Below are 16,170 nucleotides of genomic sequence, written 5' to 3'. Positions count from 1 at the left end.
AAAAGTAGCTATTCAAAAATATACCGAAAACGATACTTTTCAGTTGTTCCAAAAGTTATAGGTACAAGTACATACATAATTATTTATTTAATTTTAAATAATTAAAATATATATATATATATCATATTACATTAATTGAATATGGTCATATGGATTTTAATTTCGGGCTAATATAAAAATGAAATTATGTAGATCCTTAAATATTGTATATATTATATTATTACCTGTATTTAAATTGTAATATATCGTAATTTTACGCGATTTTGTAAAAAATTAAATTTCATACGCTCATAAAATGTTTTCTATATTGACGCTGGAATTTTTTTTTACAGTTATTTGAAGAAAAACTTATGGATAACCTTGTTTTGGATTTTTGAACCTTAAATATAAATCACAAAAATTTTATGAATTTTCAACTTCAAAATTCCTAGCAAATTTTTGCGATTTTGATATTTTTCGTAAACATTTGAACTTTACTTTTTACTACGATAAGTACAACTTATATTAAACCTTGTATTCAATTTTAAAGATTTTTTGGATAGCCAAATTTTTTTTATCGGCATTTTAAGAAAAAAAACTTGGAAAAGTCGAAAATTCAATTGTCTATAAATAGCTTAAAAAAGGTCAAAATATTTTGAAAATTTAATCGTAAATAGATAACCATAATATAAACATTTGGTGAAAATTTCAAGTATTTACAATGATTCGTTTCGTGTTACAGCAAAATCAAAATATCGATTTTGTCGAAAAGTGGTTATAAGTAAAAATTTACGTTTTTCCGTTATTTTTTCATGGTTTTTCCCGACGCTTTTGAAAAGTACTGGAAATTTTTTACTTTTGACCCCCCCCCCCCAAAGTACCATCTAGATGAATTTTCCTTTTCAAAGAGGGGCTGAAGTCGAAAATCGAAGCATTATTTATTACTACTCTAAAACGTGATGACAGACACAAAAAAAAAAAAAATTCACACATCATTGTAAAATCAATAAATGTTTTATAGAATCATAATTATCTGAACCAATGTAATCACATTAAGCGGAACTCACTGTATTACCCACAAATATTAATATATATATTACACTTGATTGATTGTTTAAATATTTTTATTTGTTTTTATCTATACTTAAATATTAAAAAAACATTTGCTTCATTAAAACTTACTTTGAAAAATGTAAATAAATTAGGAATATAGTATTTCAAAAATAATAAATGTATATATAATTTTTGTTTAACTATTCCAATAATAATAATTGATTTTTAAATTATTGTTTTTTAAAAATGTATTTAAAAATGATGTATTTAAACACATTTTTATTTTTTATAAATGTAATATTTAGTATTTGCATGACAAATTGGTACTTTATAAAGTAGATAAGTACTTATTAATAATTCACATAACTGTTGATAAGCCTAAAGTTAATAGTAGGTATGAATTTCAGACTTAAGTAAGTTGTAAAAATCATGAATTTAGAAAGTCAGAAATTCAGAACTAATAATTCATATTATGATAAATTGATAACAATGATAACACAATCAGTGTTGTGAAAATGTAAACATTCACCTCTTAGATAAGAGAATTCAGCCATTTTGTCGGCTTCAAAATCATTTCCATGTCGACTATCTAGTATTTTTGATATATCTGTGGTATCAGTGTATCACAAAATAGATTATAATTTATTATATTTATATATATTATATTATTATTCGTATATGAATACCTACCGATTCAAATGTTGACTTGCCAATTGTCACTAAGATTGGTCTTTGCCAACTGACCAATTATTATAATTTAGAGTTGCATGTCACAGCTGCTCTAAAGTGCTGAATAGAAGAATTTGTCGCGACACTTCCGGTTCGGACCACGACGGTGATAATGACGATATTGTACATAATACCGCGCGGGTCGTTTGACTCTGTAGTCACCCGGTCGCCATCGCACTAGAGTGTTGTCTTCATCACTCGTCTGTCGTCTTGTCGCGTTGAGCCGGTACCGAAGAGGCGGCGAGTTTTTATCATATTTATCGAAATGGGCAAAGCCGAGATCGCCACCAAGAAATCGAACAACTCGGGTACGTGTTCGCCACTCAACCCTCCTTGAATTGAACAGCCCAGACTTGCGATACTCTTTCGTATTTTGAAACTCGCAGTACTCAACGGTATTTTCTGTCAGTATCTACAACTTGAGAGCCCTTGTGACATTTTTAAATGCTAGGTACCTACCTGAAATACTAGAAAATTGGAACTACCCATTCCTTCTCCAGTTTTCCTTGATCATGTATTATTGATTGTACTATATATCTATTCAGTTTAAAAGATTCTACTCCCGCACTCAAATTTGAACGAATTACATTAATTGTGATTATCGTTATTTTTGTTTCTTGTAATACTTGTTTGTAATGGACCAATCAGTCAAATTAATTAACTGTTTTTATCTACTATTTCTTAAAAAAAGAAAAATTCAATTAAAACTTTTGTATAAATGTTACACCATCTGTGGTGTAAAGAATGGATACCAATATTTGAATATTTTTTATAATATAATACCACCAAGTAAACACAAGGCCCCTGTAGTCACCAAATGTACTTATTTTGCATTGAGGTTGACTTTTTACTTTTGAACAATAAAAATAAATTTTAAAATATTTGTTTTTTTTTAGCCTCCTTATGGGATTTTATCCGTGTAGAATTTAAACGTGGCTATTCTTTAGAAAATGACGAAAAAGAATTTTCAGACAGAAGAGAAAAAGTGTATACTTTTATGAAAATACCCTTAGAAGTAGAACGATTCATGTTTTATGGCTTTTGTCAGGTGAGCAAACTTTATTTATTGAATAACATATCATATAGCTGACTAGGTACTCTATAGATTTTACTTAATTATGTTGTAATTTCAGTGTGCAGATTCATTCCTATTTGTTTATACATTCCTGCCATTACGAGCATTAGTAGCATTAAAATCATTAATTTGTAGCTCCTTATCAAAATTTAAGTAAGTATTCTTCAAGCTGTCTTTTAATTATTTTAATTGTATTGTACTGTTTTTTTAGAAAGAAACATAAAAACAAACGGTTATCTGCAGCGGAAACATGCGACTTATTAAAGATGGCTGTACTAATATCATGTTCGATGATGTTATTGCCATGTGATACATCAATGATGTATCATGTAATTAAAAGCCAATCGGTTATTAAGTTATATATATTTTTTAATATGTTAGAGGTAACTATCAAATTGCTTTTGGTTTACTACATAATATTTAAATACTTATAATATTTTATAATTTAAGGTCGGAGACAGGTTATTTTCGTCATTTGGCCAAGACATTTTAGATGCATTGTTTTGGACTGCTACTGAACCTAAAACTAGTCGGCGTGAACACTTTGGCGTTTTACCACATTTTATCATTGCTGTTTTCTATGTTTGTATCCTTTTAAAAAATAACTCAAATATTTAAATATAATATACCTAACACAATGAATGTCTTAAAACATATTTTAAATTTTCCTTAATATTCAATATCAGTTTTACACAGCATATTAGTATTATGCCAAGCTACCACATTGAATGTTGCCATTAATTCTAGTCACAAGGCATTACTAGCAATCATGATGTCCAATAATGTAATGTATATCTTAATATTTTATTGTGAATGCAAATATTATAACTCTAAATTGTTTTTTAATTATAACTAGTTTGTGGAGTTAAAAGGAAGCGTTTTCAAAAAGTTTGACAAAACAAACTTGTTCCAATTATCATGCAGTGATGTTCGTGAACGATTTCATCTATTCATCTTATTACTAATAGTTGTAGTGCAAACAATGAAAGAATATCAATGGACTAGTGGTTAGTATTTAATAATTATTTCACTTTGACAAGAATTAAGTTTAATATAGGAAGAAAAATTAAGAGAAAAATATTAATGTCTAAAATTATCTTTCCAAAAAAATTAAATTTGTTTTGTATTATATTGCAATCAAATATTATATTATTATACTATTATATTACCTTAATTTTAGTTTTAGCTTATTTTTATGAATTAGATTTATTTTTTATTGTTTTTTTTTTAAATATTTTACTTTATTATGTTGTTTCAGAATCATTTTGGGAGTTAATGCTTGACTGCATTTATGTCATGATATCAGAAATGTTAATTGATTGGACAAAACATGCATTCATTACTAGGTTTAATGAAATAAACTTGTCAGTATACAGTGACTATTTATTGAGCTTTGCTTATGACACTGCGCAATCTCGCCATAAAAAGGTTATTATTCATAGTGTACCGATTTATTGAATTTATTTTTAATTCAACCATTTTGTCTTACAGGCATTCACTGATCACTCAGATTTGGTTGCAAGACGAATGGGCTTTATCCCGATTCCACTAGGAGTGGTTATGATTAAAGTTTTAACTAGATGCGTGTCCATTGATGGACGACTAGCTTCCATAATTCTATTATTGTTTACATTTACATGTCTAGTCACATTGAAAATTGTAAATCTTGTCTATATACTTGGAAAAGCTTGCAAATTGATAGATCTTCATAAAACGGTTTGTGAAAATGTTAATTTACATCAAAAATTATTAATCCACTCACATTAAAATTAATATTATTTTATTTTTAGTCTCTAATAAAAAATCATCATATTATAAATGGCATAAGCTGTCAAGACATGGCAACTAGTCCAATGAGACCACCAATCCGTAAAAAGCAGTCTTGGAGTGACAACAAAGAAAATAAACCTTCACCACTAATTGATGTGCCGCCATTGGGACCTACACCAATGTTTGCTAATAGCAATGTTAGTTTAAAAATAAACTTTAAAAAGCTTATTTTTATTTATTATTAATATTTCACTATACAATAAGTTTTAAAAAGAAAAATAAATATCAGTTATTTATTTTAATTTTAAATATTTAATAGGTCGATATAAAGGAGGCATGCCTTAATACACAAATATTAGAAGACATTATGGAATCAGATTTGACGCATAGTGACTCTGATTTAAACTTATCCATGATCCGCGATGCTGATACACTGAGTACGAAATCTGCTTGAACAATCTTTAGAATACATAAATAACAATTTTTTATTTTCATATTCTGTGTTAAACAAGACTGCGAAAGGGAATATTATTATTTTTAAATTATTGTTAACTAAATAAGTGATAACATAACAAACCCTAAAAATTGTATTTATTATACCATTGTTATGACGTAGTATCCATAGCAACTTACTATGTTACCATGTACATTTGTGAATTCCCCCATAATGTTTTACTATATTATGTAAGGTTCATATACTTTGAATGTTATGTTTTAATTTTTATTGTTTTACTATTGTACTGTTGATTATTTTCTATAAAAATTTAGTTAAAATGTCAAAAATTGCTGATGGTAACTACACTGCGGTTATTTACACATTGGTAAATCCAATAAATAAAACTATAAAAAAAAAAGTTTATTTTTTTTAATATTATTACACAATATAATCACAATTTTTTTATTTTTTTATGGTGTAGATCAAAGAAAAACAATATAATGATGTTATTGAAATCATTAATAACATGTCGGATAACAATAGAAATGTAAATTTCTTACAATGAATTATAATAAAATAATATGTACATATATATTTATAAAAATTTGAATTTGTTAATTTTAAATGCATTCAGACAAGGCCTGGCTTATCTTTATTAGCCTACTGCTACTATTATACCGATGACTTTCAAAATGCATCAACAATATATGAACAGCTGGCCGCACTGTGGCCACAGGAAGTTGATTATAAGCTACAACATGCTCAATCACTTTACTCTGCTGGACGATATGAAGATGCTTTAAGAGCAGCGAATGGAATTACTACGAGTGGTTATGAAAACAAAGTATAGTCAATACAAGCAATTATGATACTTATATTTTCACTGTTTTCTGTGTTAGGTTCGAAAACTAACAGCCGCAATTAGATATGGCATGGAAGACATAGCAGGTGCACGGTCTTTGTTGGAAACCAATTCTGGTCTTAATGATGATCCGGACACAGACATAAACTATGGATGCCTACTCTACAAGGCATGTTGGTAATTTCAATAAATTGTTAAAGAACTGATCTTTTCAAAATAATCTTTTCAGGAAAGCCGGTATGAAGAAGCATTACAGAAATTTTTAAACGCACAAACAATGCTTGGTTACAGGCCTCATTTGTCTTACAGTGTTGCATTATGCTATTACAAACTAAAGGATTTCACCTCATCACTAAAACACATAGGTTGTTTTTTAATAATATTAAAATACATACCATCATTAATAAAATTATTCAAAATTATTCATTACTCGAAGGTGATATTATTGATAGAGGCATAAGAGAACACCCTGAACTAGGGATTGGCATGACAACTGAAGGAATTGAAGTCCGTAGTGTCGGTAACACTCTGACGCTTCATGAATCAGCCCTGATTGAAGCATTCAATTTGAAAGCTGCAATCCAGTTTGAAAAGAATGACAGTAAAAAAGAAAATATTTATAAATAATATTTAGTTTTAGTGTATGATCATAACGGTTTATTTTCAGTTGATAGTGCTAGGGAAGCTATGACTGATATGCCACCAAGATGGGAAGAAGAACTGGACTCTGTCACATTGCACAACCAGGCATTGTGTTCGGTGGATATGTCACCCACACAAGGATTCCATAAATTACAATTCCTCATGCAGCAGTCAACTTATCCACAAGAAACGTTACAAAATCTTTTGATTTTATACTGTAAACACGGATACCATGATTTGGCTTCTGACGTTATATCAACATACTCACCAGTCAAGGACAAATATCTATCTAATGTAAAAACTATTATGAATATTATGAGTATATATATTAATATATTATTTATTAATATTGTTTTTAGTACATACGAGAATTTGTGGATGCTGTTATTGCACAACAAACTTCGCCTGATGAAGCATATCGCAAACTTGACAATATGGCAAATAAATTAGCTGATTCTTTGCGTAAAGCCACACGATCAGTACAAGAATCGAGGGAAGCCAGAGACGATAAAAGAGCTAAGAGTGCTTTACTTGATTATGAAAACACTCTTGAAAAGTATACATAAATTTCTTAATTACTCATTTGTTTAGAATTTACATTTAAATATTTTGTAGATTTATACCGGTCACAATGGCCCAAGCAAAAATCTATTGGGATCTAGAAAACTATGCTCAAGCAGAAACCATATTTTATAAGTCTGTTGAATTCTGTAATGAAAATGATACATGGCGATTACACGTAGCACATGTTTTATTTATGCAAGAAAAATTCAAAGAAGCTATTGCATTTTATGAACCAATTGTAAAAAAAAATTACAATAATGTAAATACTATTACTTACTAAAAAATATTTATCTAATCTTTAAAAAAAATTAAACTGAATATAATATGATTAATATAAATTTTCAGATTCTTTCAGTGAGTGCCATCGTATTGGCCAATCTTTGTGTGTCTCATATAATGACTGCACAGAATGAAGAAGCTGAAGAGTTAATGAGAAAAATTGAAAAGGAAGAAGAGCGACTATACTATCAAGAGCCCGAAAAAAAAGTTTTTCATCTTTGTATAGTCAATCTAGTTATTGGGTAAAATATATAACTTTTAATAATTTTGCTGAGTGTTAAATATTTTTGATTTTTAGAACATTGTACTGCTCAAAAGGAAATTATGAATTTGGGATTTCAAGAGTTATTAAAAGTTTAGAACCTTATAATAAAAAACTGGGAATGGACACATGGTAGATTAAAACTTATAAGTATTTTGCTTACACACATTTTGTATCCATATTAAAATATTTTAATAGCTTTAATATTTTCAACTACATTGTTTCAGGTTTTATGCTAAACGATGTATGTTGTCATTGATTGAAAACATGACAAAACACATAATCGTCATGAGAGATTCGTTTTATAATGAATGCTTAGTGTTTCTAAACCAATGTGAATGTAAGTTGAACAAAATATACTATATAGTATTTCAAATATATAAAATCAAACAAATTTAAATATATTTATTATTATGTACTTACATTTTTAGTTCATGGCAAAGAGGTGGCGACAATGCCCGAAGAAGAGGAATCGACTAGCAAAAAAGAGTTAAATAATGTGACCTGTGAAGCAAGGCTTTTGAAATCTCTTATACTTCGTCAGTTAGAGTACTAAGGCTTAACTGCATAATAATATAATTAATATTAATTTTATGTAATTATGCCTATAGGTACAAAATCGCATACTTAGTCATTGGTCATATTAATTTTAAATATAATAATATATACATTTAGTTATAATAATCTTTAGCTTTTATCTATAATCAGTGACATAATATAAATAGTTATGTTCAGTTTCTGGAGATGATTGATTTTTGTCATTAATATAAATTTATGAATTATCTTAAAAAGTTTTTGTAACTAGTTACATTTTTTATTTGAAATCAATGTTATGTTGATTACAATAATTTACTTTTCAATTTAGTCTGCTCATCGTACTGAATTATTTGAAAATAAAACTGTATAAGAAATAAGTAATAACTTAATTTTAATACCTAAATATTGTGGTTGCATTTACTTATAAGTTATAAAGAACATATTAATACAAATTTTAAAACAATATTGTGCGTTTTATCAGAGAAGCAATTTGATGAAAATAGTAAGCATGACAGAAATTATTATAAACCTTATGGTCAATTTCAACTTTTAAAAAATATTTTAATATTTAATTAATGTATAAAAATAATAAATAATAATTGAACTGATGATTTTTATGTAGTAGGCACTAGGTGTAATAATATATTAGTTATTAAAGTATTTTATTTTGTTGTAATCGATACCTACAATTGTTAATCATTATCTATTAAAAACATGAATGTTTTATTGTTATTCCTATGTTACAGAAATACACAGCACAAGATTATAGAATAAAACCGCAGTAAATTTGAATAATCCAATCAGAGAACAATGGTCGTGTAGCAATGTACAATATGTTAAATTGTTATTATGGCAATATGCCATACGGCGTACTGCGCCCTATGCCTCAATCTACCTAAATAATTAAATTCATTCAATTTTAGATAATTTTTTTAAAGCAAATTTAAAAAGAAATTGAATAATTTATTATGATTAATTTAAGATTTAAGCAGGTTAAATTTGTCTTGATTGATGTTATGGATTCATGTTATATGTATATAACTCAAAATACTACAAAAATAACATTTTCCACGGTTTCAGAAGAAGATTTATTTACTGAACTGAAACTTTTAAAAAATTGTCAAAATATTATGCAACTATATGGTGCTACTAGTGAATTTGTTTATGAATGGATCATTGGTTGAAAAAAACTGGAAATTCCACAGTATATACTTGTGTTTTTAAAACTTTAAAAATGCTTACAATCATACCTGTAACTAGCTGTACGTGTGAACGCATTTTTTCAAAATTAACCATAGTAAAAAACAAATTATGCGGTACAATGAGTTATGAACGTTTGGAGTCATTACTGCTTTTAACAAAACAATAAATGGTATCGAACTATCGAAAGTAGATTTAAATGCAGTAATATATGAATTCAATAATATGAATGCCACTACCCTTTTTAAAGTCTGCCTATGCGTATATATTACTAATTTATTATAGTTATTTATACTGGTTGGACTGGTCGGAGCGTAGGACCGCGAAACTGTTTTTAAAAGAAAAATTATTGTTAACTGTTCGTTATTTACAAATATGTACATACAATAATTATAATAATTATTGATTCATGAAAGTATGAACATATTTTACTCATTAGGAACTCTTTATAGGTTTAAGGTAGATATAGAACAAAGAAAAAAGGTTAAGATCTAAATAAAAGTTAAAAATTATAATTAACCTAATAGTAATATTCGACCATGTAATGTATTTAATTATCTACGTTGCACTTGTAATGTATTTTAGTCATTTTTCTATGTATAATGTATAATATATCATGTTACAGTGTGTGATAGACTTTTGAATTTCAAACGACTGTAAAAGACAATTGTGCGAAGGTAATTTTAATATTTAAAAAAATGGTTTAACCTTTTAGACATTTTTCAAAATGTTTTACTTAAATACAAAAAAGTTAAATGTTTTTAAATAGCGCATACAGCTCCAAATGTAAGTTTTAAATTGAGTTTTGAAGATGATAATACAAATATTTCGCGAAAATGTCCACTTTTTCAGTCTCTACTCTTTACCGTTATTAGTTTATGAATTAAAACAAAAATAACATGAGGCTTTCTCCACCGTGCGCAAAAACATTGAATCATGTATTTATATTGTATACTATATCATATAATATGTAATTAAAATGATGATTAAATATAATAGTAATTATATTAAACATCGGTTTCTAGGTGTATTTAACGAATATTCCGATCAAAAAAATAATAACAGTGCATGTCGTCTAAATAGCTGTATATCGAATTTAGATGATGTCACGAAATCGGCCAGTTAAAAATTACTGCGCTCATTATTATTGTTAATAATGTCATTTATTTATTTATATTATTATTGCGTATTTATTATTTAGTCGTGTAGGTAAATATATATTATAGCCTATAGGTACTATTGATGTACATAAATTTTAAGCAACAGTGCAACACTAGTCGATGCGTACTAAATCGTCAGAAATCATTGTAGTTTATTATTGTAACACATCATCTTTTTAAAGTTTTCCTGTTTGATCGAATAGCAATTTATTTCAATATTTTTTTTTAGGTGCCTACGCCGACTCGCCGGTGCGGCAACACAGATTAACACGGTCGCCCGTTTCTTCTTCTGCCGTACCTATATGGCCGTGTGAACAGTGCTTTACAAAAACAGTAATAGTGCTTACTGCTTAATAGTAATAACAGTTTGTTATATTCGTACTGTCGTTTATGTACTAACACTACTAACGTAAAATAAACTTTAAATAAACAAACAAAATATAAATTCAATAGTATATCTTTATTAAAACACATAAATTCGTTCTCGATCTGATCACAGTACTTTTTCCGTACCGTGATTTTCAGAAGAGTCCCCTTTTTCTAACATTCCGATACCCTTTAATAGGTATCTAATACATTTTGTTGTCACTGCTCATTTGCTTCATTGACCTAAATTATATGAGTATTGTTTAGCATTTATAAACAATCTATTATTCAAATAATCGCACAGCCCTAAACATAATAAAAAGGTAATATATTGAGGTCATTAATCGAGATAAAAACTATCCTAACTTATGACGGAGACAAAATTACAATATGAATCGTTTTTTATTTAACAATGATTTTTTTTAAGAACATATTTACATATGTTTAAGGTTAGTTTTTTGTTAATTGATTGAAATTTTACTAGAATTTGAATACACTACTGTGATATTGTGATGACTGATATTGGCATGATATGTTTGTACGCAGACTGCACTTCAGCATATTATAATATATTTATTAAAATTTTCTTTTTTTTTTTTACTTAAAAATGCGATCACACGCATGTTACATAACTTTTTATCAAGTGAGTGCTGAGTATCTTATACCGATTGTCTGAATTAAAGGTATCTGATGATCATGAATGAATAATTTAATCTACGTAATATTTTGCAGATGTCAACATCTATTGTTTTGTTTTTTATGTTGATATTATTGTAAAATTTCAATCACTTAAATTCTAACCTTGTTTTTGTTATAATTTATAAACACTCTTTCTCTTTATAATTAATTATGTGTATGTATCTCTCGCCCTTTTTTTTTATAAATATTGTAATAGTAATATATACACATATATAATCTATACATCTTATAATACTTCATCCTCATATCAATAGTGTTTGATTTGGAAAAAAAACTAGAAGAGGGACTCAATGGATGTTGGATGAAAGAGCGTTCCACACAACATTCAATATCACATTACTGTGCGGAGCAAAGTCCCCCACATCACCTTCAGCCACCCATAATCCCCAAAAATCATTACATTTATTATATAAAAATATTTTTAAATAAAGAAACACTTATTTATTTATTACACATCAACCAATGACATTATAATTTAAATTACGATTTATAAAGATATATAACATGTTATTATAATAACTCCATCAATACACCTACAAAAAACTTATCATGTATTATTGCCTATATAGTATATATATATGTATATACACCAATACACCCATGTACATGAATACAGTCAATACAGACATACAGTATTGTGCGACACAAACGTCGTCGAGAAACGATTTTATGGTATACAGCACAATCCGTGGTTGAAGATATAAGTACTTATGTATGACGTAAAAGTTTAGCTACCGAGAACAACAAAAATAATATAAATATGAAATGCAATATATTGAATAAAAAAAAAAAAAAACAGTATTGTACATCGACAAATGGGCTTCGAATCAAACGTATATTATATACGTGTACATTAAAGCAATAACAATAGAATAAATATCACGTACATCAATCGGCGTCCACAATCCTATGTGCAAAAATAAAAAGAACGAAGAAAAATGTCAGGGGGACTGTCGTCGGCGGTCGTACTCGTTACCGCGATCGCAACCGCTAAGAAACGCAAACTAGGTACGCGAATACGAAAAGAACGTGTTGGAAAAGCTCTGGAAAAGTCTTTAAAATACCGTGTAAAGTTTTTACATAATAAATAATTGTTTAATATTTTAACTTTTAATTTCTTATCCGAGAGGGGAGATTTTTCCATTTGGTGTGGGGGAGATGCACGGATAAGGTTCTAGATTCTTCTTTTCCTTTTTATTATTATCATTTTTATTATTCTTATTCCTAATCTTATTATTATTATTATTGTAATTATTTTATTCTTAAAACAACTTTTATTTATATTGTGCGATTATTGGCTATTTCACTATTAGGGTTTCGACGGTTTCTTGTTATTTGCAACAGAACACCGGTCCGGTCCTGTGTTATCGCTAATGAATCGGGTATAAAAGGCCCTGCGAAACGACCAGCATTGCCATTCACTGTCTTTCCTCCGTCGTAGCAAGACCCACCCGGGCAGACTTGCGCGATTAAGGAATAAGGCATCTGATGTCTATATTTTTTGTCAGAGATTTTTTGATTTTTAGCATATTTTATGTTGCCTGCACATTATATCGCTTTTACTCAAATTATTAAATAGTGATTTTATTCATAACTAGTTCGTAGCTCTAACATTTCCTTAGCTCAAGCTCAGGTATGCACGAACAAAATTCGACCTTGGCTTTGTTCCGTGGCTTATATAAGTCTGGCACAGTTCGGGCGCAAGACTGCCAGAGTTGCGTTTGCGGGAACACTGATCGTCACGTCTGTATTAAATATTTGTGTATTTTTTTTTTTTCTTTATATTTCCGTATTACGCGATAAACAGTCATTTGTAGGAATACATTATTCGTGAGTGTTCAAGTAAGTTTTCCAAACAGAACGTATATTCGTAAAAACCCCGTTTCCCTGTCCGTTATCGACATTGTCGACACGGGCAGAGCTACGGCAGGTTACGTTCCGCAGAAATGACGATTCGCGCGTACTTCGGATCTAGTGAGCAGATGGCACAGCTCCAGTGACTCGTTCAGAGTTCCGCGTTACAGGTGTATCGCTCTCGTTTGAGCTGCCCGTCTCGTGTGCCGCTGTAATGATCTGACAACGCGCGCGATTCGATTCTGATCCGATTATTCGGTGGCTGTGACGTCGTTGAATGACATACGACTCTGTTCGAAACATTGTACACATTACGAAAACGTTAATTTTTCTTTGGTGTTTGTAAAATTTTAACCTTTAATAATTATCCATTATACACATTTTTTTTTTTTTTAGATATCCCACAAAAGCTGAGCAATTAACTCAACCGTGGCCAATCGCTGTTACAAAGTGAATTGTACCGGACCGGTCCTGTGTTATCGCTAATGAAGTAGGTATAAAAGGCCGGGCGAAACGACCAGCATTGACATTCACTGTCTGTCCTCCGTCGTAGCAAGACCCACCCCGGGCAGACTTGCGCGACTAGGGAAGGCATCTGGTATCAATATTTTTTGATCTTTAACATATTACGTTGCCTGCACATTACATTGCTTGTACTCGTATTATTAAATAAAGATTTTATTCATACCTATTCGCAACTCTAACATTTCCTTAGCTCAAGGTCTAATCTGCACAAACAAAATTCGGCCTGGGCCTATAATATAAGTCTGACACCGTAAGTGTTCAAGTATGTTTCCCAAACGTTAATAAAAGTGAAAAATAGTTACGTTCATAATATCTAGGATCGCAGACGCACACTAATGTTCATTAACTACTCACACAATGACACCGTTCAAAAATGCATGTAAAAATAACTGCCTAAATATTACCACAGAATACCATATTATATTGCTCCTTAAAACATACCATGCTCCAACCCCCTTAAAACGGTTTACTATTTAGGTATTTAAAACTCAAACCTTTTGATTACGATGGGGGAATAGTGTCGTCGGGCGAGCGTCAGCACTAACATACAGTATTTATCCAATTCTTCAATGTCTTTGCCAAATTCATTTTGCCATGAGGAACCCGTAGCTAGGTAATACCACAGACAATTATATAGACTATTATTTTTGGTCGTCATTAATAATTATTCTATTTGATAAACAACAGAACGTGATTGCTTATTTATTATGTTTTATTAATTTAGAATCAACGATACATATTATTAGTAAACATTAAATTTATTTAACTATTATTTTAAAATGTTACGATCAAAAAGAGCATTGCGGAATCTGCGAGATGTAAATTCGTAAGCACCTATTTATTTTACCACTTTTGTATCAACATTTTACACTAATTTTTTGCTTTATTTTTATGAATTATTATTTTAAATTTAAATTATGTATTATATTTAAACCATTGGGCATTTTATGAAAGTCTACAATCTGGGGAGATTGATAACTAGTTATAACATTTTACTCTAATGTTTTGCTTTATTTTTATGATTTATTATTTTAAATTGTAATTATGTTTTTATAAATATATTTCAATCACTAGTAAAAGCATACTACTTGTTCCTACAACTATGATATTTCATTTTTTTATTTTAATCTAAATACTATGTTAAAGTTTGTTAATTATTAGACTTAAATATATAATTAAAAGTTCCTGATTGATTAAGTTAAGTTATTTTAAAAATATTTTATTTAATTGTTATTAAATAATTTAATTAATAGAACAACTGTGGTAAATTATGAAAATGTAACAATAATAATATTCCTACTTTTATTTTATTAAATGTTTGATTTTTATCAAATGTGCAGTGGTGGAACTAAGGGGGGAGGGATTCATCCCGGTTGTAAACTTTTAGTAGGCGTAATTTTTTTGTGGGCCTTTATTTAATTTTTGATATTAGAAGTTAAAAAACTGTTTATTTCACATAATTTGTTTAAGATTTGGTGATGACCACGTTTATTGGAATGAAAAGTAAAAAATGAAACCATATACAGCGTAAAATAATTTAATGATTATTCTATTATTAATTATTGTTAGAGCGCGTAGCTGCGCAAATTTTAAACTTCAAAACTATTTGCAAATTTTCGTGATTTTGATATATTTCGTAAACATTTGAACTTTTAATGCTTATAAGCAAGTTTATATACAAGATGATTTTTTAAGCATTATTATGCTTAAATTATGCGTATATTTAAATTTTGATTTTTACATAGTTTCAAGTTGTTAAAAAACAACTTTATTTTATTTATACATTTAATGATGTAGCATTTTATAATACAGAAGTTTTGACTTTATGGAGTATTGGGGTGAATAATCTTCCATATTGTGACTTTTGAATCAATTCAAATTTAACATGGGCGTAGCTAGAATTTCAATCAGGGATGGGTAGTGTGGTCCGTCACCACATCATCCACCACCACAATCAGGTGACTTAAAAATTCGACGATTTCTTGATCATCGTCTTCATATAATATTCCAAATATATCCATTATTCATTTATAAAAAAGTAAAGTATAAGAAGTACGGACTGGTTTGGTATTATTATAATAATAACAAAATACAACTTTTGGTTATCAGTGTTATCACAGCTATATATTATGAAAACACATTTATTCGTCGAATAACTTGTTATTTGGTCAAAAAAGT

The 16,170-nt window shown here is 28.8% G+C and overlaps 2 protein-coding genes across 2 annotated transcripts; both read left to right on the top strand.

Annotated features, from left to right (window-relative positions):
• Positions 1-2,026: 2,026 nt before the first annotated feature.
• Positions 2,027-4,388, top strand: LOC132919135 (protein TAPT1 homolog). Its single transcript, XM_060980481.1, has 9 exons — positions 2,027-2,069; positions 2,658-2,809; positions 2,895-2,989; positions 3,048-3,165; positions 3,287-3,422; positions 3,523-3,620; positions 3,693-3,843; positions 4,095-4,200; positions 4,328-4,388. Exons 1-9 carry the CDS (start codon positions 2,027-2,029, stop codon positions 4,386-4,388), a joined length of 960 nt encoding a protein of 319 aa, XP_060836464.1.
• A 686-nt stretch (positions 4,389-5,074) lies between these two features.
• LOC132921717 (intraflagellar transport protein 70A) lies at positions 5,075-8,789 on the top strand. Its single transcript, XM_060984887.1, has 13 exons — positions 5,075-5,427; positions 5,524-5,589; positions 5,677-5,886; positions 5,942-6,073; positions 6,134-6,269; positions 6,341-6,505; positions 6,572-6,840; positions 6,906-7,102; positions 7,162-7,369; positions 7,456-7,631; positions 7,688-7,783; positions 7,879-7,991; positions 8,083-8,789. The coding sequence occupies exons 1-13, from the start codon at positions 5,311-5,313 to the stop codon at positions 8,205-8,207; spliced, it is 2,010 nt and encodes a 669-aa protein (XP_060840870.1). The 5' UTR covers positions 5,075-5,310; the 3' UTR covers positions 8,208-8,789.
• Positions 8,790-16,170: the final 7,381 nt, after the last annotated feature.

This window comes from Rhopalosiphum padi, chromosome 2, assembly GCF_020882245.1.
Source record: "Rhopalosiphum padi isolate XX-2018 chromosome 2, ASM2088224v1, whole genome shotgun sequence".
Lineage (NCBI taxonomy): Eukaryota > Metazoa > Arthropoda > Insecta > Hemiptera > Aphididae > Rhopalosiphum > Rhopalosiphum padi.
The sequence above is the reverse complement of the archived record's forward strand: the minus strand, read 5'-3'. Positions and strand labels throughout refer to the sequence as shown.

Bases quoted from the DNA above. Each gene is read 5' to 3' on its own strand.
- LOC132919135 (XM_060980481.1), top strand. From the start codon at position 2,027: ATGGGCAAAGCCGAGATCGCCACCAAGAAATCGAACAACTCGG. The intron at 3,423-3,522 runs GTATCCTTTTAA...ATTCAATATCAG, and splicing joins CATTGCTGTTTTCTATGTTT to TTTTACACAGCATATTAGTA. The intron at 3,621-3,692 runs GTAATGTATATC...AATTATAACTAG, and splicing joins CAATCATGATGTCCAATAAT to TTTGTGGAGTTAAAAGGAAG.
- LOC132921717 (XM_060984887.1), top strand. From the start codon at position 5,311: ATGTTATGTTTTAATTTTTATTGTTTTACTATTGTACTGTTGATTATT. The intron at 6,270-6,340 runs GTTGTTTTTTAA...CATTACTCGAAG, and splicing joins CTCATCACTAAAACACATAG to GTGATATTATTGATAGAGGC. The intron at 7,992-8,082 runs GTAAGTTGAACA...TTACATTTTTAG, and splicing joins GTTTCTAAACCAATGTGAAT to TTCATGGCAAAGAGGTGGCG.